General features: G+C 46.2%; 1 protein-coding gene across 3 annotated transcripts in view; it reads right to left on the reverse strand.

The window, feature by feature from the left end:
* Positions 1 to 21,073, reverse strand: part of PHF12 (PHD finger protein 12) — a 45,985-nt gene that overhangs the window by 2,229 nt on the left and 22,683 nt on the right. For all 3 annotated transcript variants that reach the window (XM_063656089.1, XM_063656090.1, XM_054458762.2), the window contains exons 3-13: positions 19,152 to 19,224; positions 16,081 to 16,474; positions 13,833 to 13,953; positions 11,320 to 11,452; positions 9,458 to 9,622; positions 6,406 to 6,564; positions 5,002 to 5,797; positions 3,627 to 3,752; positions 2,740 to 2,883; positions 1,303 to 1,401; positions 115 to 197 (exon numbers count right to left, since the gene is read on the reverse strand). In XM_063656089.1, the coding sequence (XP_063512159.1) occupies positions 115 to 197; positions 1,303 to 1,401; positions 2,740 to 2,883; positions 3,627 to 3,752; positions 5,002 to 5,797; positions 6,406 to 6,564; positions 9,458 to 9,622; positions 11,320 to 11,452; positions 13,833 to 13,953; positions 16,081 to 16,474; positions 19,152 to 19,224 (2,293 nt within the window). The remainder of the gene's footprint in view (positions 1 to 114; positions 198 to 1,302; positions 1,402 to 2,739; positions 2,884 to 3,626; positions 3,753 to 5,001; positions 5,798 to 6,405; positions 6,565 to 9,457; positions 9,623 to 11,319; positions 11,453 to 13,832; positions 13,954 to 16,080; positions 16,475 to 19,151; positions 19,225 to 21,073) is intronic.

A 21,073-nucleotide genomic window follows, 5' to 3' on the forward strand; every position in this document is an offset into this window, starting at 1 on the left:
GGAGAGGACCCCCAATCCCTCTTCCCTCCCCCTCAGGGCACTGAACAAAAACCTACTGCCTGGGAGAGGCCTCACGTTGGGAAAGCTCCCTCCCACCGCATCTCCAGCCCTCACCTCATCGTAGAATATGCAGGCATGTTTCCCGGACACGTAGTTACAGTGACCATAGTTTGTAAGGCACACATCCATGTCAGCTCCTGCAAGGTGGCAGGAGTAGAGGAAAAGGAAGGCAGAGAACAGATTGTAAGGTGCATGTGTCGGGGAGGTGAGACAGGGAGGGAGTTAGCTTCTGGGTTGGCACTAGCAGAGACTTCAAGGGTGAGTAGCTCAGGGCCCTCCCCTTTTATTTTTGAACAAAAACTGTTGTCTTTTCCAAGCTCCTGATAAAGAACAGCTGTCCCTGCCAGCTGATCTGCTTTAGAACATGTGGCTGCTACCCAGAAGGGAACAGTGAGCTACTGAAGAGGATGGGATATTTCTATGAAAATACAGCATCGGGGTGCAAAGCCTAGAAAATCATATCACCTTAAAGAAAGGGAAGTTTCTAGGGTAAGGGCTAATCTGTCTGTCCTTCTGTACCAGATATAGAGCTATCGGTCTCTAGGACTTTTAGGGAAAACAAAACAAAACAAAGAACAGATACAGGGCTAACTGAAGATTGGGTATGTGTGAGTCTATCACTCTTTCAAAGACCACCAGGGACAAAGCATCTGCCTTCTCCTTGGGTTCTTCCCTGCAGTGTTTAAAGTGCCTCCCTGGGCAGTAGTCAGAGCTGACTTTCATCTCTGCTGTTGCAACACTGGGCAAAGACAAAGCAAAAGGGCCTGAACAAGGGAAGACAAGGAACTGATGGTCTCTTTTATTTCTGAGACAGGGTCTCACTCTGTTGCCTGGGCTGGAGTGCAGTGGCACGAAAAGGATCACTGCCTGGACCTCCCAGGCTCAGGTGATCTTCCCACCTCAGCCTCCCAAGTAGCTGGGACTATAGGCATGTGCGCCCAGCTAATTTTTTATATTTGTTTTTGGTAGAGATAGGGTTTCACCATGTTGCCCAGGCTGGTCTCGAAGTCCTGGGCTCAAGTGTTCCTCCTGCCTTGTCCTCCCAAAGTGCTGGGATTATAGGTGTGAGCCACCGTGACTGGCTGATTGTCTCTTAGTTTCTCTTGTCTAGCTATCCACTGATTTAAAGCAGTCAACTCTGGAAAGGGCTTCCCTCACCCCTTTCTAACTTCTGTGGGTAAGGGTGTCAGTCTTTAGGGCTGAACAGATTCAGTGTCTCTCCCAGCTTCCTGGCTGGCTCACCTGTCCCGATGTAGAGGGTTCGATAGCACATGTTCACAGCTCCTCCCAACCCTAAGAGGGGGTAGAACACAGCTCGGGCCTGTACCTCCTTTCTTTGCACTACAAGACAAACATAGGAATAGGATCATTCAGAAACTCAGATCCTGTGATCGAAACATAAACCAACAAAATCTGGACCTTTGGCTCATGGCCTGGAGAAAATCCCGCTGGATGACTCATCTTTCCAAACTCACATCCAACACTGAGCTGCAGCAGGGTAAGGCTTTCTCTCCCCACCCACAGCATTTCCAACACAGGGTACATCTTTGAAGATGGTCAGAGAAGTCAGAGATAACAGTACTGTGTAAGTGCCTGGGCTCCTGGTTGGCTAATCCGGGATATTCCAGCTGGTACTACAGGGAGAATATGGAAGAACAGACGGCATGGACCAGTGTTTCTCAAACTTTAATGTGCATAAGAATCGCCTACAGATCTTGTTGAAATGCAGACTCTGATTCAATAGGTCTGAGGAGGGGCCTTAGCTCTGCATTTCTTTTGCTGTTTTCTTTAAAAATAGGCAAAAAACCAATGCACTGAGCTCTGCATTTCTAACAAGCTCTCAGGGGCTGCTGATGCTGCTGGTCTGAGAACCACACTTTGAAGCAGCAAGGCTCTTAATGGCCAATGCTCAGACATATCTGAAACACAGTTAACCACTTGGGGAAAATTTCCTGAGGGTTGGCCTAGTGTTATCCTATTTCTCACCTTGAACTTGAAAAGTTTCCTCTCGGGAAGCCATTCTTTTAAAAATTTTATTTATTTATTTATTTACTTATTTATTTGGAGACAGGGTCTCACTCTGTCACCCAGGCTGGAGTGCAGTGGCACAATCATAGCTCACTGCAGCCTTGACCTCCCAGGCTCAAGCGATCCTCCCACCTTAGCCTTCCAAGCAGCTGGGACTACAGGTATATGCCACCATGCCTGGGTAAGTTTAAAATTATTTGTAGAGATAGGGTCTCACTGTGTTGCCCAGGCTGGTCTCCAACTCCTGGGCTCAAGTGATCCTCCCACCTCAGCCTCCCAAAGTGCTGGGATTACAGGTGTGAGCCACTGCACTCAGTCAGGAAGCCCTTCTATCAAATATTTGAAAGCAAGTAAGCAGAAAGTACACTACATATACCCAAAGGTACTGGTAGCTGCTTTGCTGTGTCTCGAAGTAGACTTATATATGAAAGAAAGTTACAGCAGACTTCCCCAAGTCTGATCAGAAAGCTGTGGTTGCCATCTTGTTCCTGCTCTCTTCAGAAAAAAACCATGGTGCTTTATTAAGCCCATGAAAAGCACACAAGGAGGTTTGAGATACTGGAAGCTCAGATTCTCCATGGAGGCAAGGTGACCATTCGCACACGTAGAGGGGAGATCTGATGATGTGGTGACAGGTGTGTACATGCGCACCTTCTGTGTGGTGCCCTCCAGAAGCCAGCTGATGTGTCCCGACACTGCCCGGTGAAGGTTGGACCCGGGAGGGGAAAAGCTGATGTATTCTCTGCAAGGCCAGAAACTTGATCAGCTTCTCGTCCAGCATATTTATCTCGATTTCTATTAGCCAAAGAGAAAGATTAAAAAGCAGCTGAGATGGGAAGTGGAATGTGGAAGCAAATCAGGGTCACAGAGCAAATAGTTTGGCATTTCTAAAATCCAGCCAAGTGATTTTTACTCAAACAGCATTGAGTGCAGAGCGTACAAGGAACTGCAGCTGGGCATCTCACTTGCCATTTGCAGTGAGATGGGCCCCAATGCAGCCTGTGCAGCTGCCTCCTGTAGTTGGGTGGACTGATTTTAATTAAAGTGCTCCTAGAAAGGCAGAGTGGAATAAACCACTTGCCTGTCTGTGGAGGAGGGCCTGGATGTCTGATATTGAGACTTGAATTTTCTACCCACCTTGTGTTCACAGAGATCAGGATCTGTCCCTGTTCTCCTGGACTTTGGGGGTTTCTCACAGATGAGGTCCCTCCTTTGGGAGTGAGGATCTTAGTTTTATTCTGCAAATCCAGGTGATCTGCCTAAAGTGATTTTGTTCTCATCTCACTGGTTCAGCTTGGCTCTGTCCTCCCTTCATCTCTGATTATGTGTATATGCACATGTAGAAGGCAGAGCTATAGAAGGAGCTTTCTTTTTCACCCCACCCCCTCTATCCAAAAGGATACTCCTCATTCCCATCTCCCTCTAGGCCTCTGGGATCAGGTGTCTCTTCCCTCCCTTTCTGAAAAGAGCTGAATGCTGCAAAGGAATAGCACCTTCAACATAGCAAATGGTGGAACAGCAGCAGCTCATTCACTCACCTCCATTGACATCCATAAATGCTCGAAGTGAGTTGGTGAGGTCCACCATGGCAGTAGAGTTGGCTGGGAAAGAGGGTACGGTTAAAGCGCTTCCTATGGATAACGTGCCGGGGCTGACCTTGCCATCTGGGGACGGAGCAGGAAGACTGTTACTTACGTCGCCTGAGGGAAACCCACCGTCCAATCCCCCACTGCTGAGACAGGTCTGGATTTCGGACCCAAGGTGATGTTCCCTTCTTGATTCTCAACCCATAGGCTCTGGAACTCCTAGAGCTAAAAACGTGTGGTGAGGAAGGGCAGATGGAATGACAAAGCACCCAGGCACGCAGGAGTCTCCAGAGCACTGAGAACCATTGAAATCCACTGCTCTGGGGAAAGTGGTGGGGCAGCTTCATTCTTTGGGCCATGACCACCTCCCTGCTGCCTCTACTTTTAAATAAGTGGTGCCTGCCCTTATAATTCTTGCCTACTGAAATATGACTCACAGCATGGAAAATCTACCCACACTGGTATTAAGTGATAAACAGAGACGGGAAAACAGCCTGGGAGTGGGGCCATCCTGGGACCAGGGGCCCCCATGCAGAGAAATCACAATCACCTGGTTACCGAGACTCCCAGCTGACTAGGAGGCCGGCTTCAGTTCAGACGGGAGAGACCACAGGGGGTTCCGGCAGCATCTGAAACCTGGTTCAGATGCCGGGGTCAGCAACCTCAAGGTCCTGAGTGCTGTCTGGGGACAGCTGAGAGAGCAGGTTCACAGTAGGCCAAGTACAGACCTAAAGGACCGCCCTTTGGCATGTGGCCTGAGGGCACGCTTCTGGGCTAGACCAAACCCTGTGGGCATCCCACTCTACAGCTCTTCTGAAAGACGGTGCTGCTGTCTGTCCCTGCTTCCTGACATGGAAGTTCATCAGATTAACTCTTTCTGAGAATATGCATCAGGCATGAATCAATTCTTTTGTGTGGATCTGACAATACTGAGGCCATCACGCAGAACCTCAGGCTGATCACAGTAATTCCAGAGAGCACCCTGCCTTCTTTTAAGGTGACAGAACAAAACAGGCAGGGGCCTAGGCCTGGAAGGTATGGGATGGAGTCAGGAGACCTGGGCTGTGTTTCCAATCCTGCCACTGACTCAGTAGGTCATTTTAAGGAAATCATTGAAGCTTTCAGAGTCTAAGCAGTCCCATTTATAAACGGGACAAGTTAACATGTGCTTTCTCTTCTATTATGGAAATGAGAGTAAGACAAACTATACAAAGGCCAAAGTCCTCTGAAGTATTCACAGGCATATAAGTGCTTTTAGAATCTTGTCTTATTTGCCAGAAAGAGCATAAAATTATTCCAAATCAACCCAAGGCTGAGCAGCACTCACCTGACGATGGCGCTGGTGAGCTGAATCGTTGGTTGGCTGCTGTGGCCAAGATACCATCTCCTGCTGCTTGCGGGGGAGTGAGCACCCGGGTGGCGTTTGGGGGTGAGCCCAGTGGCCTTGAATCTGTCAACGGAGGTCCTATCTGTGATTGGACAGTCTTTCTTTGCAAAGTGCTGGTGTTCTCGATGCTGGCACAAGAGCTGGGAATGGAAGGGGGCAGGCTTGGGACAGGAACCAAACTCCTCTGGGGGCAAGAGCTGGGGCCAGTGGCATTCTCTGTCTTCACAATGATGCCGACGGTGTGGTTCTGAAGGCCCCCAGCCGCTGGTGGCGTGAGGGGCCGGGGCCAGCCTTGCCGATGTGAGAGGCCTGGTAGTGGGGTGTTAGCGCCTGGAAGTCGCCGGGGGTCCGTGGAATCAGTAGGGCTGCTGTAGAGGTGTGGGCCATTAGCTTTCACCTCTGTGTTCACTGGCCCATTGGCAGTCCCACAAGGGGTTTTCTTGGATTTTTCCGCACAAGAACTGCAGCCGATGTCCTCTAGGGCTGGGGGCTGGTGGGGTGGAGAGCAGCTCAGGGAATTCTGGGTGCTAATCCCTGAGGGGCAGGACAAGGGGTAGTGGGAAGGTGTAGGTGTCTTGTCAGCTGTTTGCAGGGAGGTGGTGATTGAGCTGTCAGTCACAATAACAGGCTTAATATCAGCCTTCTCTGTCTGTTCAGAGTCCCAATGCGAAGGCATCTGCTTAGCAGATAAATGTTTCAATATGCTGCACTGGAGCGCAACAACACTACAGAGCCACTGCAATGGAAGCAGAGGAGAGGAGAGGGGGTGAGAGGCCTGAGAGGCGCCGGTCCTTCCTGCCACAGTGGCCAGGGCTGCAGCAGAGCTGACAAGCAGTTTCCGAGGTCCCATCACGAATGCTCACAAAGGGTGTGCTTGACTCCTGATAGAATTCCATTTCCATTCCCAAGCAAGACTTATAGGTAGCCTCAGCAGGCCAACACTCCCTCTGGCCGACAGAGCTTGGGATCTGCATTTTGACTCTGCCTTTAAGGCTTACTTGTGACCAATATTCAGCAATTACCCCGAGCACCTGTGGTATGTCCAGCACTATCACCTAACCTCTCTATGGGTCTACTACTCATCTCTTTCTACAGTATAGATTTGCCCATCTCACAGTGCACTGGCGTAATGATGGAGAGAAGCAGACCAGGTGCCTTTGTAGATCTCTTACTTGCCTTTGGGATTTGAGCCAGAAGTTCCCCCTGGAATACTCAACTCTTGAGGGGTTAGGATCAGGGTGGGTGGGGACTGGAATGAGAATGACACTGAGGCTACTTCCGATAACAGCTGTGGTGACACGGAAGGAAAGCTGGATTTGGAATCCCCGCCCCGTCTTCACTCACCTCTTGCTGCTCTGCTTGGGTGGCTAAGTGCTCAGAGTTCAAAAGGTGCATCTGTGATTCCTCAGGGATCCCATTGCAGATAAGCTCCCCGTCCCGAATGGCCGCAGGTGCAATGAGAGGGGGTGGAAATTGGTACTGAGATTTTATAGCATCGGGAACCTGTTCAGGATAGATAGAAGGAGGAAGGAGAGGGAGATAGTTCCAACATGTCTAGTTGATTCTGCCCTGGTATGCTGTTCTGTCTGTGGTGCTGGTGCTCAAGGGACCATCCACTCTGGGGTCTGCTGAGGAAAAGGAAGCTCAGAAATGGAAATAGCAGGTGGGGCCTCCACTTTTCTTCATCAAGGTCTAAAGCCTGCAGAACACAGAAACCACTGCATTCTGTCTTCTGCTTCAGCCTGAAAGGTGTAAGACTGGCACTGGACAGGGCTTCAGAGTGGTACTCTATGTTCTTATTGCTCAGTGTCAAGTTTGGGAGTGGGTGAGAAGTCACTGAGAGATAAAAAAGCTTGACATGAGGCCTGGCTCATGATAAGCACTCAATCAATGTTAGTTTCCTTCATCCATTCATTCATGACTCATGAAACAACTAAAGACATCTTTGTGCAACAAAAACAGAAGACACACTCTGAATCACCCCATGTAAGAATGAAAGAGCCACACAAGCAAAGAGTCATTCATACATTCAACCAACATTTATTGAGCACCTCCTGTGTCTGGGCACTGTTTCAAGTTCTAGAGATCCAGAGATGAATAAAAGTTAAGACTTGCCCTCAAGGAGCTCACAGTCTAGTGGGGAGATAAACACAGAAATATTACAACACAAGGTAATGGGTTCTAGAAGAGAAGCATGTCTAAGGTGCTATTAAAAACATAAAGAGTGCTTATTTTAGTTTGGGGGACAGGAATTTGGGATTAGGGACAATTTTATAGGAAGTCAGTATTTGAGTTGACACTTGGAAGTTGAGATGGATCTTCCAGGCAGATAAAGGAAAAATAAGGGAGGGGGAGAAGCATGTAAGGCATAGAGATGTGATAGCACTTTGTGGATTTGGAAAACATCCAGAGAACCAACAGATTTGGTGACAAAATCCTTATGGTAGACAAGGGAAGAACTGAAAATGGTTCCCAGAATTTTAGTTTGAGGGACTGAGTAGTGATCATTGTTATTTACTGCAATAGGAGATACAGGAGGAAGAGCAGATGTGGAGAGGCAGAAGACTTTTGGTCTTAGGGAGGTTCATCCTGAGATATCTGTGGGATGGCAGGCAGATATGAGTCTGGATATAAGGAGAAAGGCATGGAATATGGAGTTGAGAGTCATCACCATGGGCTGGTGATGGCCTTAGCTGGTGCCATGGGCTTTCTGAGATCACCCAGGAATGAGAGGAGGAGGAATGAATAGTGGACTAGTCTAAGGCTACCCCTGGGGAAGAGTGAAGAGAAATTTGCAATGAAGATACAAAGTTCTCAGCAGATTTTTCCTGAATTGCTAGAATCAAGTGCAAAGGCTAATGTTCCAGGAGAGAGCTGGGGTTCTTCACCAATGTTCTATGGTGCTACCATCCTCATTTCACTCTCAAACTATCCAAGTACAAAATGCTTTGCAGGTAACTCATGCCCTTTGAGTTTCCTCACTAGAGAAACACTTAAAAAGGGGGGAGGGGCACCATACAACAACAGGATTTTTATCAAGGTCTCCTGGCCCGTTCACTTCAGCAGCCATGCTCTCTGACAAATCTACACAGTGAATTACACAGTCTGGATTACTTTTAGGTCTGTTTCACTGAGATGAGGCATACTACCTTTAATATCATCCATCCCCAAAATATTTGAATCTAGTTTTGGAAAACCTGTGTCTCCACTGATGTATAAATATTTGCCCAGTTAAGTTTGTTATACAATCTTCAACAGTTAGCAACTTGCTAGTGCTGATACCCACTGAAGGTGATGGCAGTGGTGTGACTGACCTTTTTTTTTTTTTTTTTTTTTTTTGAGACAGAGTTTCACTCTTGTTGTCCAGGCTGGAGTGCAATGGCGTGATCTCGGCTCACTGCAACCTCCACCTCCCAGGTTCTGATTCTCCTGCCTCAGCCTCCTGAGTAGCTGGTATTACAGGTACCTGCCACAATGCCAGGCTAATGTTTTATATTTTTAGCAGAGACAGGGTTTCGCCATGTTGGTCAGGCTGGTCTCAAATTCCTGACCTCAGGTGATCCCCCTGCCTCGGTCTCCCAAAGTGCTGGGATTACAGGCGTGAGCCACGGCGCCTGGCCAGTGTGATTGATTTTAAAATGTGGCTGCCACCAAGTGGCCATACTTGAGAAGTGCTGGTTTCTGCTAGCACATAAGACTGTGGGATCATTTCAAAAGAGAAAAACAAGTTTATATATGGGTATATAGTGCTGGACCCTCTAGGTTGATTGAATGGTTTAAAAACATCCTCACTACCACCAAATGCTTTTCAAGGAGGGAAATTTTTCTGTCAATCTCTGTAAACACACTTTGGCCAATGTCAAGAGCATATAAATGTTAGGTATTATTACAGCTATGCTACAATTTGGAGCATTGGTGATATATTAACAGCAGCCTGCAAAAATAGATTCAAATTCCCTTTAGATATTTTCCACTTAAGTTCCTGAGCTGGGATTAGCTCTTCACCTTCCACATGGCTCTTTCTGCTTAATCACCCCCACCTTTCCCTTGCTTCTTGGACAGAGGCCATCTAACAGGAACAGATAGAATGAGTGTTAGGTGAGGGTGGCAGTAACAACAGAGCACATTTGGGTATGGTGGGATGGGCTGAAGAGTGCTTATCCTTTGGAAAACTAGAGACTGGTAGACTTCGAAGCCTAACTTGAGGTTTGGCCCTCATAATCCTGACCATCATCCCCAAGTATTAAAATGAAGGTCACACTCATTACTCACTAGACACCACAAACCTATTTCTGGGGCTTCAGTTTCCCTGCCTGTAAAATTGGGACAGTGATCCTCTGTTTAACCCATGATGGCAGGCAGACCACCATCTTGCCTGCACCTGATTGTGACTCACCTTCAAGCTTCTTCTTTTGACCGACTGGAGCACACGCCGGTTAGGGGGGTGCTTCTTGTGGATTCGGTTCAGGAAGTCCACTTTGACAACATGCTGCGAAACGGTGTCCTGGAAACGATCAAACACCTGGCACCGATTGCTCAGTGTCATATTCTTCTGGTTCAGCTAGGGACAAAGCAGACACAACCTTGTGGTAGCCTCAAAAGGCACCTCCTGTCCCAGTTAACCCCATTCCCTGTGTTTAAAAACTAGAAGCCCTCAGCCACATGGGTTCCCTCAATTAGGGACCAGGATGTCGGCACTCTTTGTCAGAGAGCAAGGGAACATGGATGAGACTTCCTACTCAGCCCTGCCCAGTCCAGTGGAAGACAGCCAATATGTTCCTGCTCCCTAGAGAGCCTTAAGGAAGGCGGAGAAATTAGCCAAGACGTGCCCTTCCAAATTCAGCCTCTGACAGTCTTCTGTTCCAGCTCAGAGAAGCCTCTGTCAGGGCCCTCTAATAGCAGCACTAGGTTTCAGAGAAGACGTATGCTTCAACCCTTAAGAGACCCAGACTCCCTTCCCAGGAAGGGCCTCTCTCTCATAGGAAAAGCAGGACCGTGTCCTACATAGGAGCTTGGCTGACAACTGGGTCAGAACCAGAAATCTGTGTGCTCTGCTCTATTCCTACTCCGTGGTACCAAGGAGCATAAGTTAACCCATCTTGATATCAGTCTTCCTCTACCGGAAGGGAAAACCTTGGATTGCTCTTAGAGGCCAAAAGGAGAAAAGAAAGAAGAGTTTCTGCAATAATATACGAAGGCATACAGAAATTATGCCACTTTTCCTATTCTACATCTGGGCTCCTACATTTTAATTCAAAAGAAAGGACCTGCTGTGGCAGCTTCCTAATTCATAAATCAGGAAAAACCTTTAAGTGGCTAACAAAAATTTAACCAACTAAGAATTTCTCAACTGCTAGAAAGCTGCTCTTTAAGTTTCACATTTGGGTAAACTGCTTATGGTCATTTTTTTTCTGGTTCATCAGGAAGCAAAACAAGACTAGGAGAGAAACAAGGAAGCAAAACAAGACTAGATTTTCCTCCTAGAAAAATCTTTGAGTGGCATGAGTCAAAAGAACACAAAGTAACTCTTCTCTTCCATGTGTGCAAGTCTTTAACAGAGGTTCCTCTCAGTGCAAGGTCAGCAGCACACTGCCATGAAGGCCAACGGTCATTCCATGGTTATCATCATTTGACAGACAGTGTCTTAAGCAGTAGCCTTTTTAATTTGGAAGGCCGCTCTTATGAGGGAGCTCCTCCTCCTCAAATCCTCTCCCATTCAATCTTGTGAGTGACTGTTCTAACTGCCTATAAAGAGATGTCCTAAACTTCTTTTGGAGATAGCAAGTGACAGCTCTTTTCTAGCCTCAGTCTGGAAAATAAACCCAAGACTCTTGGAAGAGAAAGCAATAGGACCTTCACACTATTATTCATTCAACAGCTTATTTACTGAACTTCATTTGGTGCCTGGGACACATGTACCCCAGACAGCCAACGATTTATTTCCTTAAGGTTGGATCTAATATACTCCTCTTTTAGGGCTGTAACATCAACTGCTTAATTCCCTATAGGAGAAGTCACTTACAAACAACCAAGCACTAGTGAGTTAAGTCTGTGTGGGCAGCTGGAACAAAACATTGTGAGAAAAAGCATAGCTGAAATATGTCAAAATGATCAGAATTGAGTAGGGTGGCCTGCAGAAACCAGTACCTATGACAATGTGGTGAACTTGGCACCAAGCTGACCTTAATATGCTTTCTACTAATCAGTCCATGCTCCAGCTATGCCTGTTGAGGACTGAATGGACACTGTTGTGCTTACCACCACATGTTCGATGTGATTCGGACACATCCATCTGCCCAGGGGCATGGCAGTGAGCGGCGGCTCGAGGCAATCCATGTGAAACAGGAGAGGGCAATAGTCACACTGGATGAGAGGAGCCACACGGCAACTCCTGCAAAAAAGAGATGTAGGCCATTTCTGTGGCAAGAAAAGGAAAATTCAAACTAACTTTGACCTGTGGAACAGCCTCCCCTCCTTGATCCTAACATTCTCCCATATCTTCCTCCAGTGATTCAGTTACATTTATGATTAGAAAGATGGATGGGGCTGGTGCGATGGCTCACGCCTGTAATCCCTGCACTTTGGGAGGCCGAGGTGGGCGGACTGCCTGAGGTCAGGAGATTGAGATTAGCCTGATCAACATGGTGAAACCCCATCTCTACTAAAAATACAAAAAATTAGCTGGGCGTGGTGGTGGGCGCCTGTAATTCCAGCTACTCGGGAGGCTGAGGCATGAGAATCGCTTGAACCCAGGAGGCCGGAGGTTGCAGTGAGCCAAGATGGCGCCACTGCACTCCAGTCTGGGTGACAGAGAGAGACTCTATCTCAAAAAAAAAAAAAAAAAAAAAAAAAAGATGGATGGATTTGGGGGCTCCCATTAGGTTCTCCATTATTCTCTCTTCTAAGAAGAACATGTCTTGTGGGAAAGTGAATGTTTATTTGGAGTACAGCTAAAGTGGCAGAGCAGGGATGATCGACGCTCAGTACTCACTGGGGGAAAACAGTGAACTCTGCTCTGATCTTCCTACTTCTTAAAAGAGAGTCTACTTCATTAAAGAAAATCACTAGCAACCTTTCTGGAGTCTTAACTATAGCAAGAAAATATTTCTCTTCTGCATGAAGCACTCAGCAGAACTGACAATTAGAGGTGTGCTGGAAAGATGATTTTGTAATGTATTCATGTAAGCAGGGTTCAAGGGAGGATTAAGCAAATGACAAAAGTGAAGGGAAGACTAAGCAAATGACAACTACAATTTGTAACTACAATACTCCTGGGGTCCCCAAGATGCACTGGAGCCACAATTTGTCCTGGCTCAGAGTTCTGCCACTCTACTGTCTAGTTCCCCTTCCCTATACCTTTTGCTGTGAAACACTTCTTTTTGATAGTTACTTTCTCTTGCTACCCTGCTCTGACCGTAATACAGTCCTTCTAACACACCTAAGCCAACAAGTCCAGCTTCAGTAACTGAAGCAGCTGGTTTCTGTCAAAGAGATCCTATTTGAAGGAAACCTGTGCCCAGAGACTATAACTGGGGCAGCCCTAGGGGCTTTTGGAAGTCATCCAATCCAATACACACTATCATAGATCCTTATACTACTTTTAAACTTATCTTTAGTGATTCAAGTTAATGTTTAGTTTAAGTCCAACTCCTCTCGTTCTAGTGTGTAAACAGTTTTTTTTGAGATGGAGTCTTGCTCCGTCACCAGCGTAGAGTGCAGTGGCGCGACCTCAGCTCACCGCAACCTCCGCCTCCTGGGTTCAAGTGATTCTCCTGCCTCAGCCTCCGGAGTAGCTGGGACTACAGGCGCGTGCCATCACATCCAGCTAATTTTTCTATTTTTAATAGAGATGGAGTTTTACCATGTTGACCAGGATGATCTTGATCTCCCGACCTCGTGCCCAAAGTGCTGGGATTACAGGCGTGAGCCACCGCACCGGGCCATTGTTTTTATTTATTTTTATTTATTTTTTTGAGACAGAGTCTTGCTCTGTCGCCCAGGCTGGAGTGCAGTGGCATGATCTTGGCTCACTGCAAGCTCCGTCTCCCAGGTTCATGCCATTCTCCTGCCTCAGCCTCTGGAGTAGCTAGGATTACAGACGCCTGCCACCACGCCCGGCTAATTTTTTTTTTTTTTTGAATTTTTAGTTGAGACAGGGTTTCACCATGTTAGCCAGGATAGTCTCGATATCCTGACCTTGTGATCCGCCTGCCTCGGCCTCCCAAAGTGTTGGGATTACAGGTGCGTGCCACGGTGCCCGGCCCCTTGTTTTTGTTTTAAAATACAGGGTCTCGCTCTGTTGACCAGGCTGGAGTGCAGTGGCATGATCACAGTTTAGCCTCCAGGGCGAATCTGCTTAAGCCTCCCGAGTAGCTGGGACTACAGGTACGTATCACCATACCTGGCTCAATAAAAAAATTTTTTTTTTGTAGAGACAAGGTTTCACTATGTTGCCCAGGCTGGTCTCAAGCTCCCAGGTTCCAACAATCTGACCGCCTCGGCCTCCCAAATTGCTGGGATTACAGGCATAGGCCACCGTGCTCGGCCTCAACACAGTTCAGAGTACTCCTGTACTGTGATTCTTCAGAAAATTTGTTAACACATACACATTCAAGGCTCTCGTCAGTCCATTAGTCAGTTAGTCTCCATGTACTCATACTATCAGAATATGGGCTGTTCACATTTAACATACATGGTCTGGAAGAGGTGATGAGAGAAAAAGTATCATTTGCTAAATATGATAAAGAGCCCCTTAGTATGAAAGAAAATACCTGTTACACGTGAAGCAGACTTTGACGGGTAAGGGAACGAGACCATTGTGATCTAATTCATGCTGTGTCTTCTTAACATTTTTCCCTGTGGTTTCCTCCTTTCTTCTCCTCTTGCTAGAACCTAGAAAAGAAAATGATGGTGCTGAGCTATCCCTGGCTTCAGAGTTCCTAGCCTGCAATATGGAAATAACATTAAGTGACAAAAACAGATCTTAAGCATGTGTCATGGCCTAGGCATGAATTGCTCTCTGAGGCCCCTGGGGTTGATTTTAAGTTAGAAAAAAGAATGAGAAGGGAGGAAAAAAAAGAGACTAATACATAAGTCAGAACCAGAAGTCACCTGTTCTATGGCAGAAACACATCTAACTGTTTTGCAAACATAAAATGGTCAGAAATGCTAGGTTAGATACAGGCAACTTAAGAAATGTAAATGTCCAAAGTCACATAGTCAATAAGGACTACTCTGTGGAGTTGGCCTGCAGCCTTGAACTACTGGGCTCAAGCAACCTTCCTGCCTCAGCCTCCATATTAGCCAGGACTACAGGTGTGGGCCACCAAACTCAGCTAACTTTTTTATTTTTATTTTTTGAGAGATGAGGTTTCATTATGTTGCCAAGACTGGTCTCCAATTCCTGGCCTTAAGCAATCCTCCTGCCTTGATCTCTCAAAGTACTAGGATTACAGGTGTGAGCCACCACACCTGGCCCACATTTTCCTAAAAATCAGAGAAGCTTTGATTCTATATGCATCCTTCTTAAGCCTACCAATTTCACTTTCTTTGGGAATAAAAAGTAAGACCTAGAAGCTTTACGGTATCAAGAAGCCAGGACTTAAAAAAAAAGAAGAAAAAAGAATGGAGGACAATTTGACAGTATCTATCAAAACTATAAATGCATAGTTTTGACCCAGCAATTTTATTGTCCTATAGACATAGTCACACATCTATACATGTATACAATGATGTGATGTATTTACAAAGTTATTCACTGAAGCACTAACAGTAGTAACAAAAGATTTGGAACCTAAATGTTCATTAATAGAAAATTGGTTAAATAAATTATGACGTATCTGTACAATGAACTACTATGCAATCATTAAAAAAAGCGAGAAGGCCAGGTGCAGTGGCTCATGTCTATAATCCCAGCACTTTGGGATCCTCTGAGGCGGGAGGATCATGTGAGCACAGTTCGAGACCAGCCCTGGCAACATAGTGAGACTCTGTCTTTACAAAAAATATAAAAATTAGCTGGGTGTGGTGGTGTGCACCTGTGGTCCCAGCTACTTGGGAGGCTGAGGTGGGAGGATTGCTTGAGCTGTGGTCACACCACTGCACCACAGTGCAGTGCAGCCTGGGTGATAGAGCAAGACTCTATCTCAAAAAAAAAAAAAAAAAAAAATTCTATATTAATATGAAAGACTTCTAGAACATATTTTAAAGTGAGAAAAAAAAGCAACGTGTAGAATGGTTTAACTAGCACGTTACTTAAGGGGAAATTAATCAGCATATATCTGTATTTGCTTTTACATGCACAAAGAAATTTGAGAAGAGTAAGAATCAACCAGTGGTTACCTGTGAAGAGCAAGAAGGTGGAAAGTAGGCAAATGGCAGACGGGTGGGAGGGAAAATTTTCATTGTGGCCCTTAATATTTTTTGATTTTTGAACCATGTGAATGTATAATACTTTTTTTAAAAAAAAAGATAATTCTGGGGCCGGGCGTGGTGACTCACACCTGTAATCCCAGCACTTTGGGAGGCCGAGGTGGGCAGATCACCTGAAGTCAGTTCAAGACCAGCCTGACCAACATGGTGAAATCCTGTCTCTACTATAAATACAAAAATTAGCCAGGCATGGCAGCATGCGCCTGTAGTCCCAGCTACTTGGAAGGCTGAAGCACGAGAATCGCTTGAACCTAGGAGGCGAAGGTTGCAGTAAGCCGAGATCGTGCTACTGCATTCTAGCCTGAGTGACAAAGTGAGACTCACAAAAAAAAAAAAAAAAAAAAGAAAGAAAAAAGGAAAAAGATAATTCTGGGGGAGGGGTAGGAAAGAAGTTGAGAAACTGAGAAAATGGAAAACTGAGTAAGCTCTGTAATGGCTAAGACCTTCAAAGATCTCTCCAAGCAGAACCAGGAACAGGAACCCAAGACAGTAGCTACATGAACAGTGACTCCACAGGCAGCACTGCTCTTGTGCTGGTCCTTTGGGGAAACTGGGATTGGGGAGGGATATGATGATGGTTTGGCTGACCTGGTAGTGCAGTGGTACAAGTCAGTTCATTGGGCAACTGAAATTGGGTGGGGTTCCGCTCCATGGCGGCAGCAATCAGCAGCTCAAAGGGCCGCCTCAGCTGGGGCTGCACATAGTCTGGCTCCGCTGCTACTGGTTCCTCATCCACGTCAATGATGTCTTCGTCGACATCATTCTGCTCAGAGGTGGGGGTCTCTGTGCTGGCGCTGGATGTGGGCGTGCCAGGCCTGCTGGCTCTCCTTTCCAGGATCCGGGCATGGGCAATGGCCTTTAGTTCAGTTTTGCTGGCCGATCTGTCCAACAAGTCAGTGTCACTGCTGGGGGATGTAGTCCGTTTGCCAGATTTGTCCACCAGTCCATTGACATGACCCAGCTCCTTTTTCTGCTCTCGTTTCTGTGCAAATGAACAGGTGGGCCCATCATGAAAAGTACCATGAAACAAAGAGATGGGTGCTACGAAGTCCTGGTAGACCACTAACCAAAATCGTAAAAGGCCTTCACATATCACAGACTCATCTACCTGGTCACTTGGAACACTGGTCTGTTAAAGTTGACACAACTATAACTGAACTAAAGCTGACAAAACTGTTGCATCAGAGAATCACCAAAAAGCGTGGTAAGTTAGGCATAACTATACAAAATATACATCATTAACATTAACTCATCATATGACATACAACATCTATAAAGTATAGGGTAAAGGGCTAAAAAGGTAACACAGTGAGAATAAATTTATTGAGACCAATAGTAAAAATCAATGGGGCAGGCATGGTGGCTCACGCCTGTAATACCAGCACTTTGGGAGGCCGAGGCAGGCAGATCACCTGAGGTCAGGAGTTTGAGACCAGCCTGGCCAACATGGTGAAACCCCATCTCTACTGAAAACACAAAAATTAGCTGGGTGTGGTGGCACGCGCCTGCAATCCCAGCTACTCAGGAGGCTGAGGCAGGAGAATCGCTTGAACCTGGGAGGCAGAGATTGCAGTGAACTGACATTGCGCCACTGCACTCCAGCTTGGGCGACAGAGCAAGATTCCATCTCGAAAAAAAAAATCAATAATGAGATCACTATGAGCCTCCTGACCTCCTGAATGGTTTTAAAAACTTTGCTCAAAATAAGTGACACTTCTTAGAAAGTGGGGAAATGGAAAAAGATTAAGTGTACTCAGTAGGACTGGATATCTGATAGTACATTTTCCTCCAAGACTCCCAATAGAGTGGTCAAATGAAGGTTTAACACTGATCTCCAGGTAGGAGACCTGTGATCTTGTCCTATTTCTGCCTCTGATCCCCTCTGACCTTGTGGTGACTCAGGCTGGTGGGCAGGAATTTCTTCATCTGTAAAATGAGACAGAAAAATCTTTCCCCTCCTCCTCTCAGGGATATGGTGGAGGGAGATAAAAAGGGTCATATATATGAAAGGGATAATTTGGAGTTGGAGTAGGACCTAGTGCTTCCACTACAAATCATGATAGGGCCTGAATGTCAGGAGCTGATGAAGGCCAGAGGATGTATTATTTCAAACCACTTCAGTGTAAATACAAGAGGCCAAAGGGGAGTAGTGCTGGTGATAGTGGAAAAGGCAGACTTGGCACTGGTAGGCAAAGAGGTCTACGTGAAAGCTAAGAGAGGCATCTCAGGAGAAGTGCCATGTTAGAAAAGGGCATACTGTAATCCCCAACAAGTAGCTCTCCTTCTAGAAAACTGATGAAGAGGTAACAGAGGTTTGGAATGACAGAATTTGGTTCAAATATTGGTTCTGTCAATTCCTTTGAGTCCTTGGGAAAGTTAATCTACATTTTTGAGCCTCCGTTTCTTCCTTTCTAAAATGGAAACCTACTGCCAGCATTCGGTATCCATCTATGGCTGGATGGATAGATAATGGGATAACGTAATAAAACACTTGGCATACGATGGTCACTAACATAATATTTCCTTTTCTCCACTGTCTTTACCTCTTTTCCTTCAGCTCCCCTAAACCTTTTCAGGTCCAGCTTTTTTGAGTGGCAAGTTTGAGAGGGCTCCTAGCTGGCAGGTGCCTCTAACAGGCCCTGCTCTAACCTAATTAGGGATGCACAGGAAAGGATCTTGGAAGGTGGAAAGGCTGGAAGACAGCCTGGTTTATGGAGAAATTTAACTACAGCTGTGGTTAGGTGGTTGACTTGGCTTTGGCTTGCTTTTAAATATGAATCCTTATGCACGTATTTGAAAAATAATGTCTGCTTGTTTACTTTCTTTCTTAAAGGCTGAAACTGTTACACACATAAACCACAATCTGAATCATCTCATCCTGTTTCTGCAACCAAGGAAGTCATCATTCACTGTGACATCATGTTCGGGGACCAGGCAAATAGAGGTGAGGTCACAACATAGGAAAGTTGCTTGGTGTATAATTAGTGTGGGGAGCACAGGAGGGTGGATTACAATGCACAGACAAATTCTAATCCATAGTCTGTAATTTGAGGGTTGGGTCAATCATAATTTGGGTGCAAGCACACCTACTTCCTTTTTTAATAAGGGAGAATTTAGTTCTTGTTACCCACAAGAGTTCTCAAAGTAGAAAATAATAAACCATGTTCTTGAAGCCAGTACTGAATTATCAAAGCTGAAGGAAGGGAAGCTAAAGAAAGATTAGGCAACTTGGGGTACAAATGGGTTCAAAATCCTCTCCATCAGTATGCCAAGTCTCTGGATACCAGTGACTTATTTGCCCTGGGGTGAGAGAAAACTCCATTTTCCATCAACCTGGAGAAGCAGCCTTCGTTTTCCAGCTATGGATAAGGCCACTTATTAGGAGGACAACAAGAAGGTAAGACTACTCCTGTCACTAGTGACTAAACATGGCTCAGTAAGTTAACACACCTCTTCTGCCCATTTCAGCAGCCCATGTTTGGATTTTTAGGCCCTACTGGATTCCAAACAGTCACCATGGGAAGAGTGGGGTGATTCCAGGGCTGGAAGAGACAAGAAGAAGGGACAAGAATGCCTTCAGGGCTAGGCCATCTTAGCTCTAGCGTATCAGTGCTCTGGATCAGGCTTTCTGGACAGTCTTCAGAAAGCAGCATTATTACCTTTCGGCGAACAGTGCACCGGTGACACATCCACTCTCCAGGAGGCAACATTTCTTCACTCAGTGGAGGGTTACTGTGGGGAACAGACAAGGGCAAGACTAAATAACTAGCCCTTTGAGGCAGTAGGAAAAGCCTAGCTAGGTTTGCATGTTCCTAAACTCCTATTGTGGCCAGTCCTGCAGGACTGCTAGGGTTGTCTCCTCCTTCAAAATGCCTAAGTCAGCATCACTCATAATAACCTAAGGAGTGAGCATCCCTTCCCACACCTTAGAGAGAGAAGCCAAATCCAGAGCTATTAACACTGGGTTTGTAGGGAAAGGTATAATAAAATAACTGAGAGGTCCTCCACACTGTTTTCTTAAAGCCTGTTAGTGTAGGGCTAAGCTTTTCTAACTGCTGTTCAAAGCCCTGTCACATGGTCCCATTCCATCTTCCCAGACCCCTTCAGGTGCTCTTCCCACTATTCAAATGGAAGACTTCCTATTTCTTCCTCTAGAATACCCTTCCTTTAGAAAGCTATGCCTGTCAAAACTCTATTCATCCTTTCATACCTGCCTCAATCAGTGTGATGGATTAAAGACAGCTGCAAATTATTTGCTCTGTCTCCCATCCACAGGTAGTCCCTTTCCCTCCTCTTGAATTGTGCTTGTCTTATGACTTGCTTTGACCACAGAATGCAGCAGAGGTGACAATGTTGCAACTTCCAAAGCTGGGCCTTCAGAGATCTGCAGATTCTATTTTTTAAAAAATATGCTTGGAAAGTTCCACCTCAGAGCACTGCTGTCATGCTATGAGAGAGGACATGGAGGAGACAAGGTATTCCAATCAACAGTTTTGGGCTGGGCGCAGTGGCTCATACCTGGAATCCCAGCACTTTGGGAGGCCGAGGCTGGTGGATCACTTGAGGTCAGGAGTTCAAGACCAGCCTGGCCAACATGGCGAAACCCCATCTCGACTAAAAATATAAAAATCAGCCAAGTATGGTGGCACATGCCTGTAATCCCAGCTATTTGGGAGGCTGAGGCAGAAGAATTGCTTGAACTTGGGAGGTGGAGGTTGCAGTGAACCAAGATCGCACCACTGCACTCTAGCCTGGGCAACAGAGCGAAACTCCATCTTGAGAAAACAAAAAACAAAAAACCAGCTTCAGCTGAACTCCAAGCCAACACGCAGCAGCAACTACTGCTATGTGAGTGAGTCATCTTGGACATACCAGTTCAGTGAAGCCTCCAAATGACTGCACTCCCAGCCAACATCATGTGAAACAGAAAAATCACCCAGCAGAGCCCAGGCAACCCTCAGAACTGTGAGAGATAATAACAAGTTTCTGTACCAGGCCACTGAGTTTTGGCGTAGTTTGTTATGCGACAATAGATAACCAAACAGCTTTTCCATGAGTTCATATTACTGCTGTATCTTGGACCTCTTGCTGCATGGGTTAGTTCTCTTTTGGCACTTCTCATGCTTTGCCCATTTCAGCAGTTCTCTTATTTATTTTATTAGAGGGACTAGGACAATGATTGGATCTCTTCCCTCCTTGTATTTTTATAATATAGAGGTTGTGCACACAGCGGATCACCTGAGATTGGAAGTTCAAGACCAACCTGGCTAACATGGTGAAACCCCATCTCTATTACAAATACAAAAATTAGCTGGGTGTGGTGGTGGGCACCTGTAATCCCAGCTACTTGGGAGGCTGAGGCAGGACAATCCTTTGAACTCGGGAGGCAGAAGTTGCAGTGAGCCGAGATTATGTCATTGCACTCCAGCCTGCGTGACAAAACTCGATCTCAAAACAAACAAACAAACAAACAAAAACAAAAAACAGGCCAGGCATGGTGGCTCACACCTGTAATCCCAGCACTTTGGGAGGCCAAGGCAGGCAGAACACGAGGTCAGGAGTTTGAGAATAGCCTGGCCAA

Source organism: Pongo pygmaeus, chromosome 19, assembly GCF_028885625.2.
Source record: "Pongo pygmaeus isolate AG05252 chromosome 19, NHGRI_mPonPyg2-v2.0_pri, whole genome shotgun sequence".
NCBI lineage: Eukaryota > Metazoa > Chordata > Mammalia > Primates > Hominidae > Pongo > Pongo pygmaeus.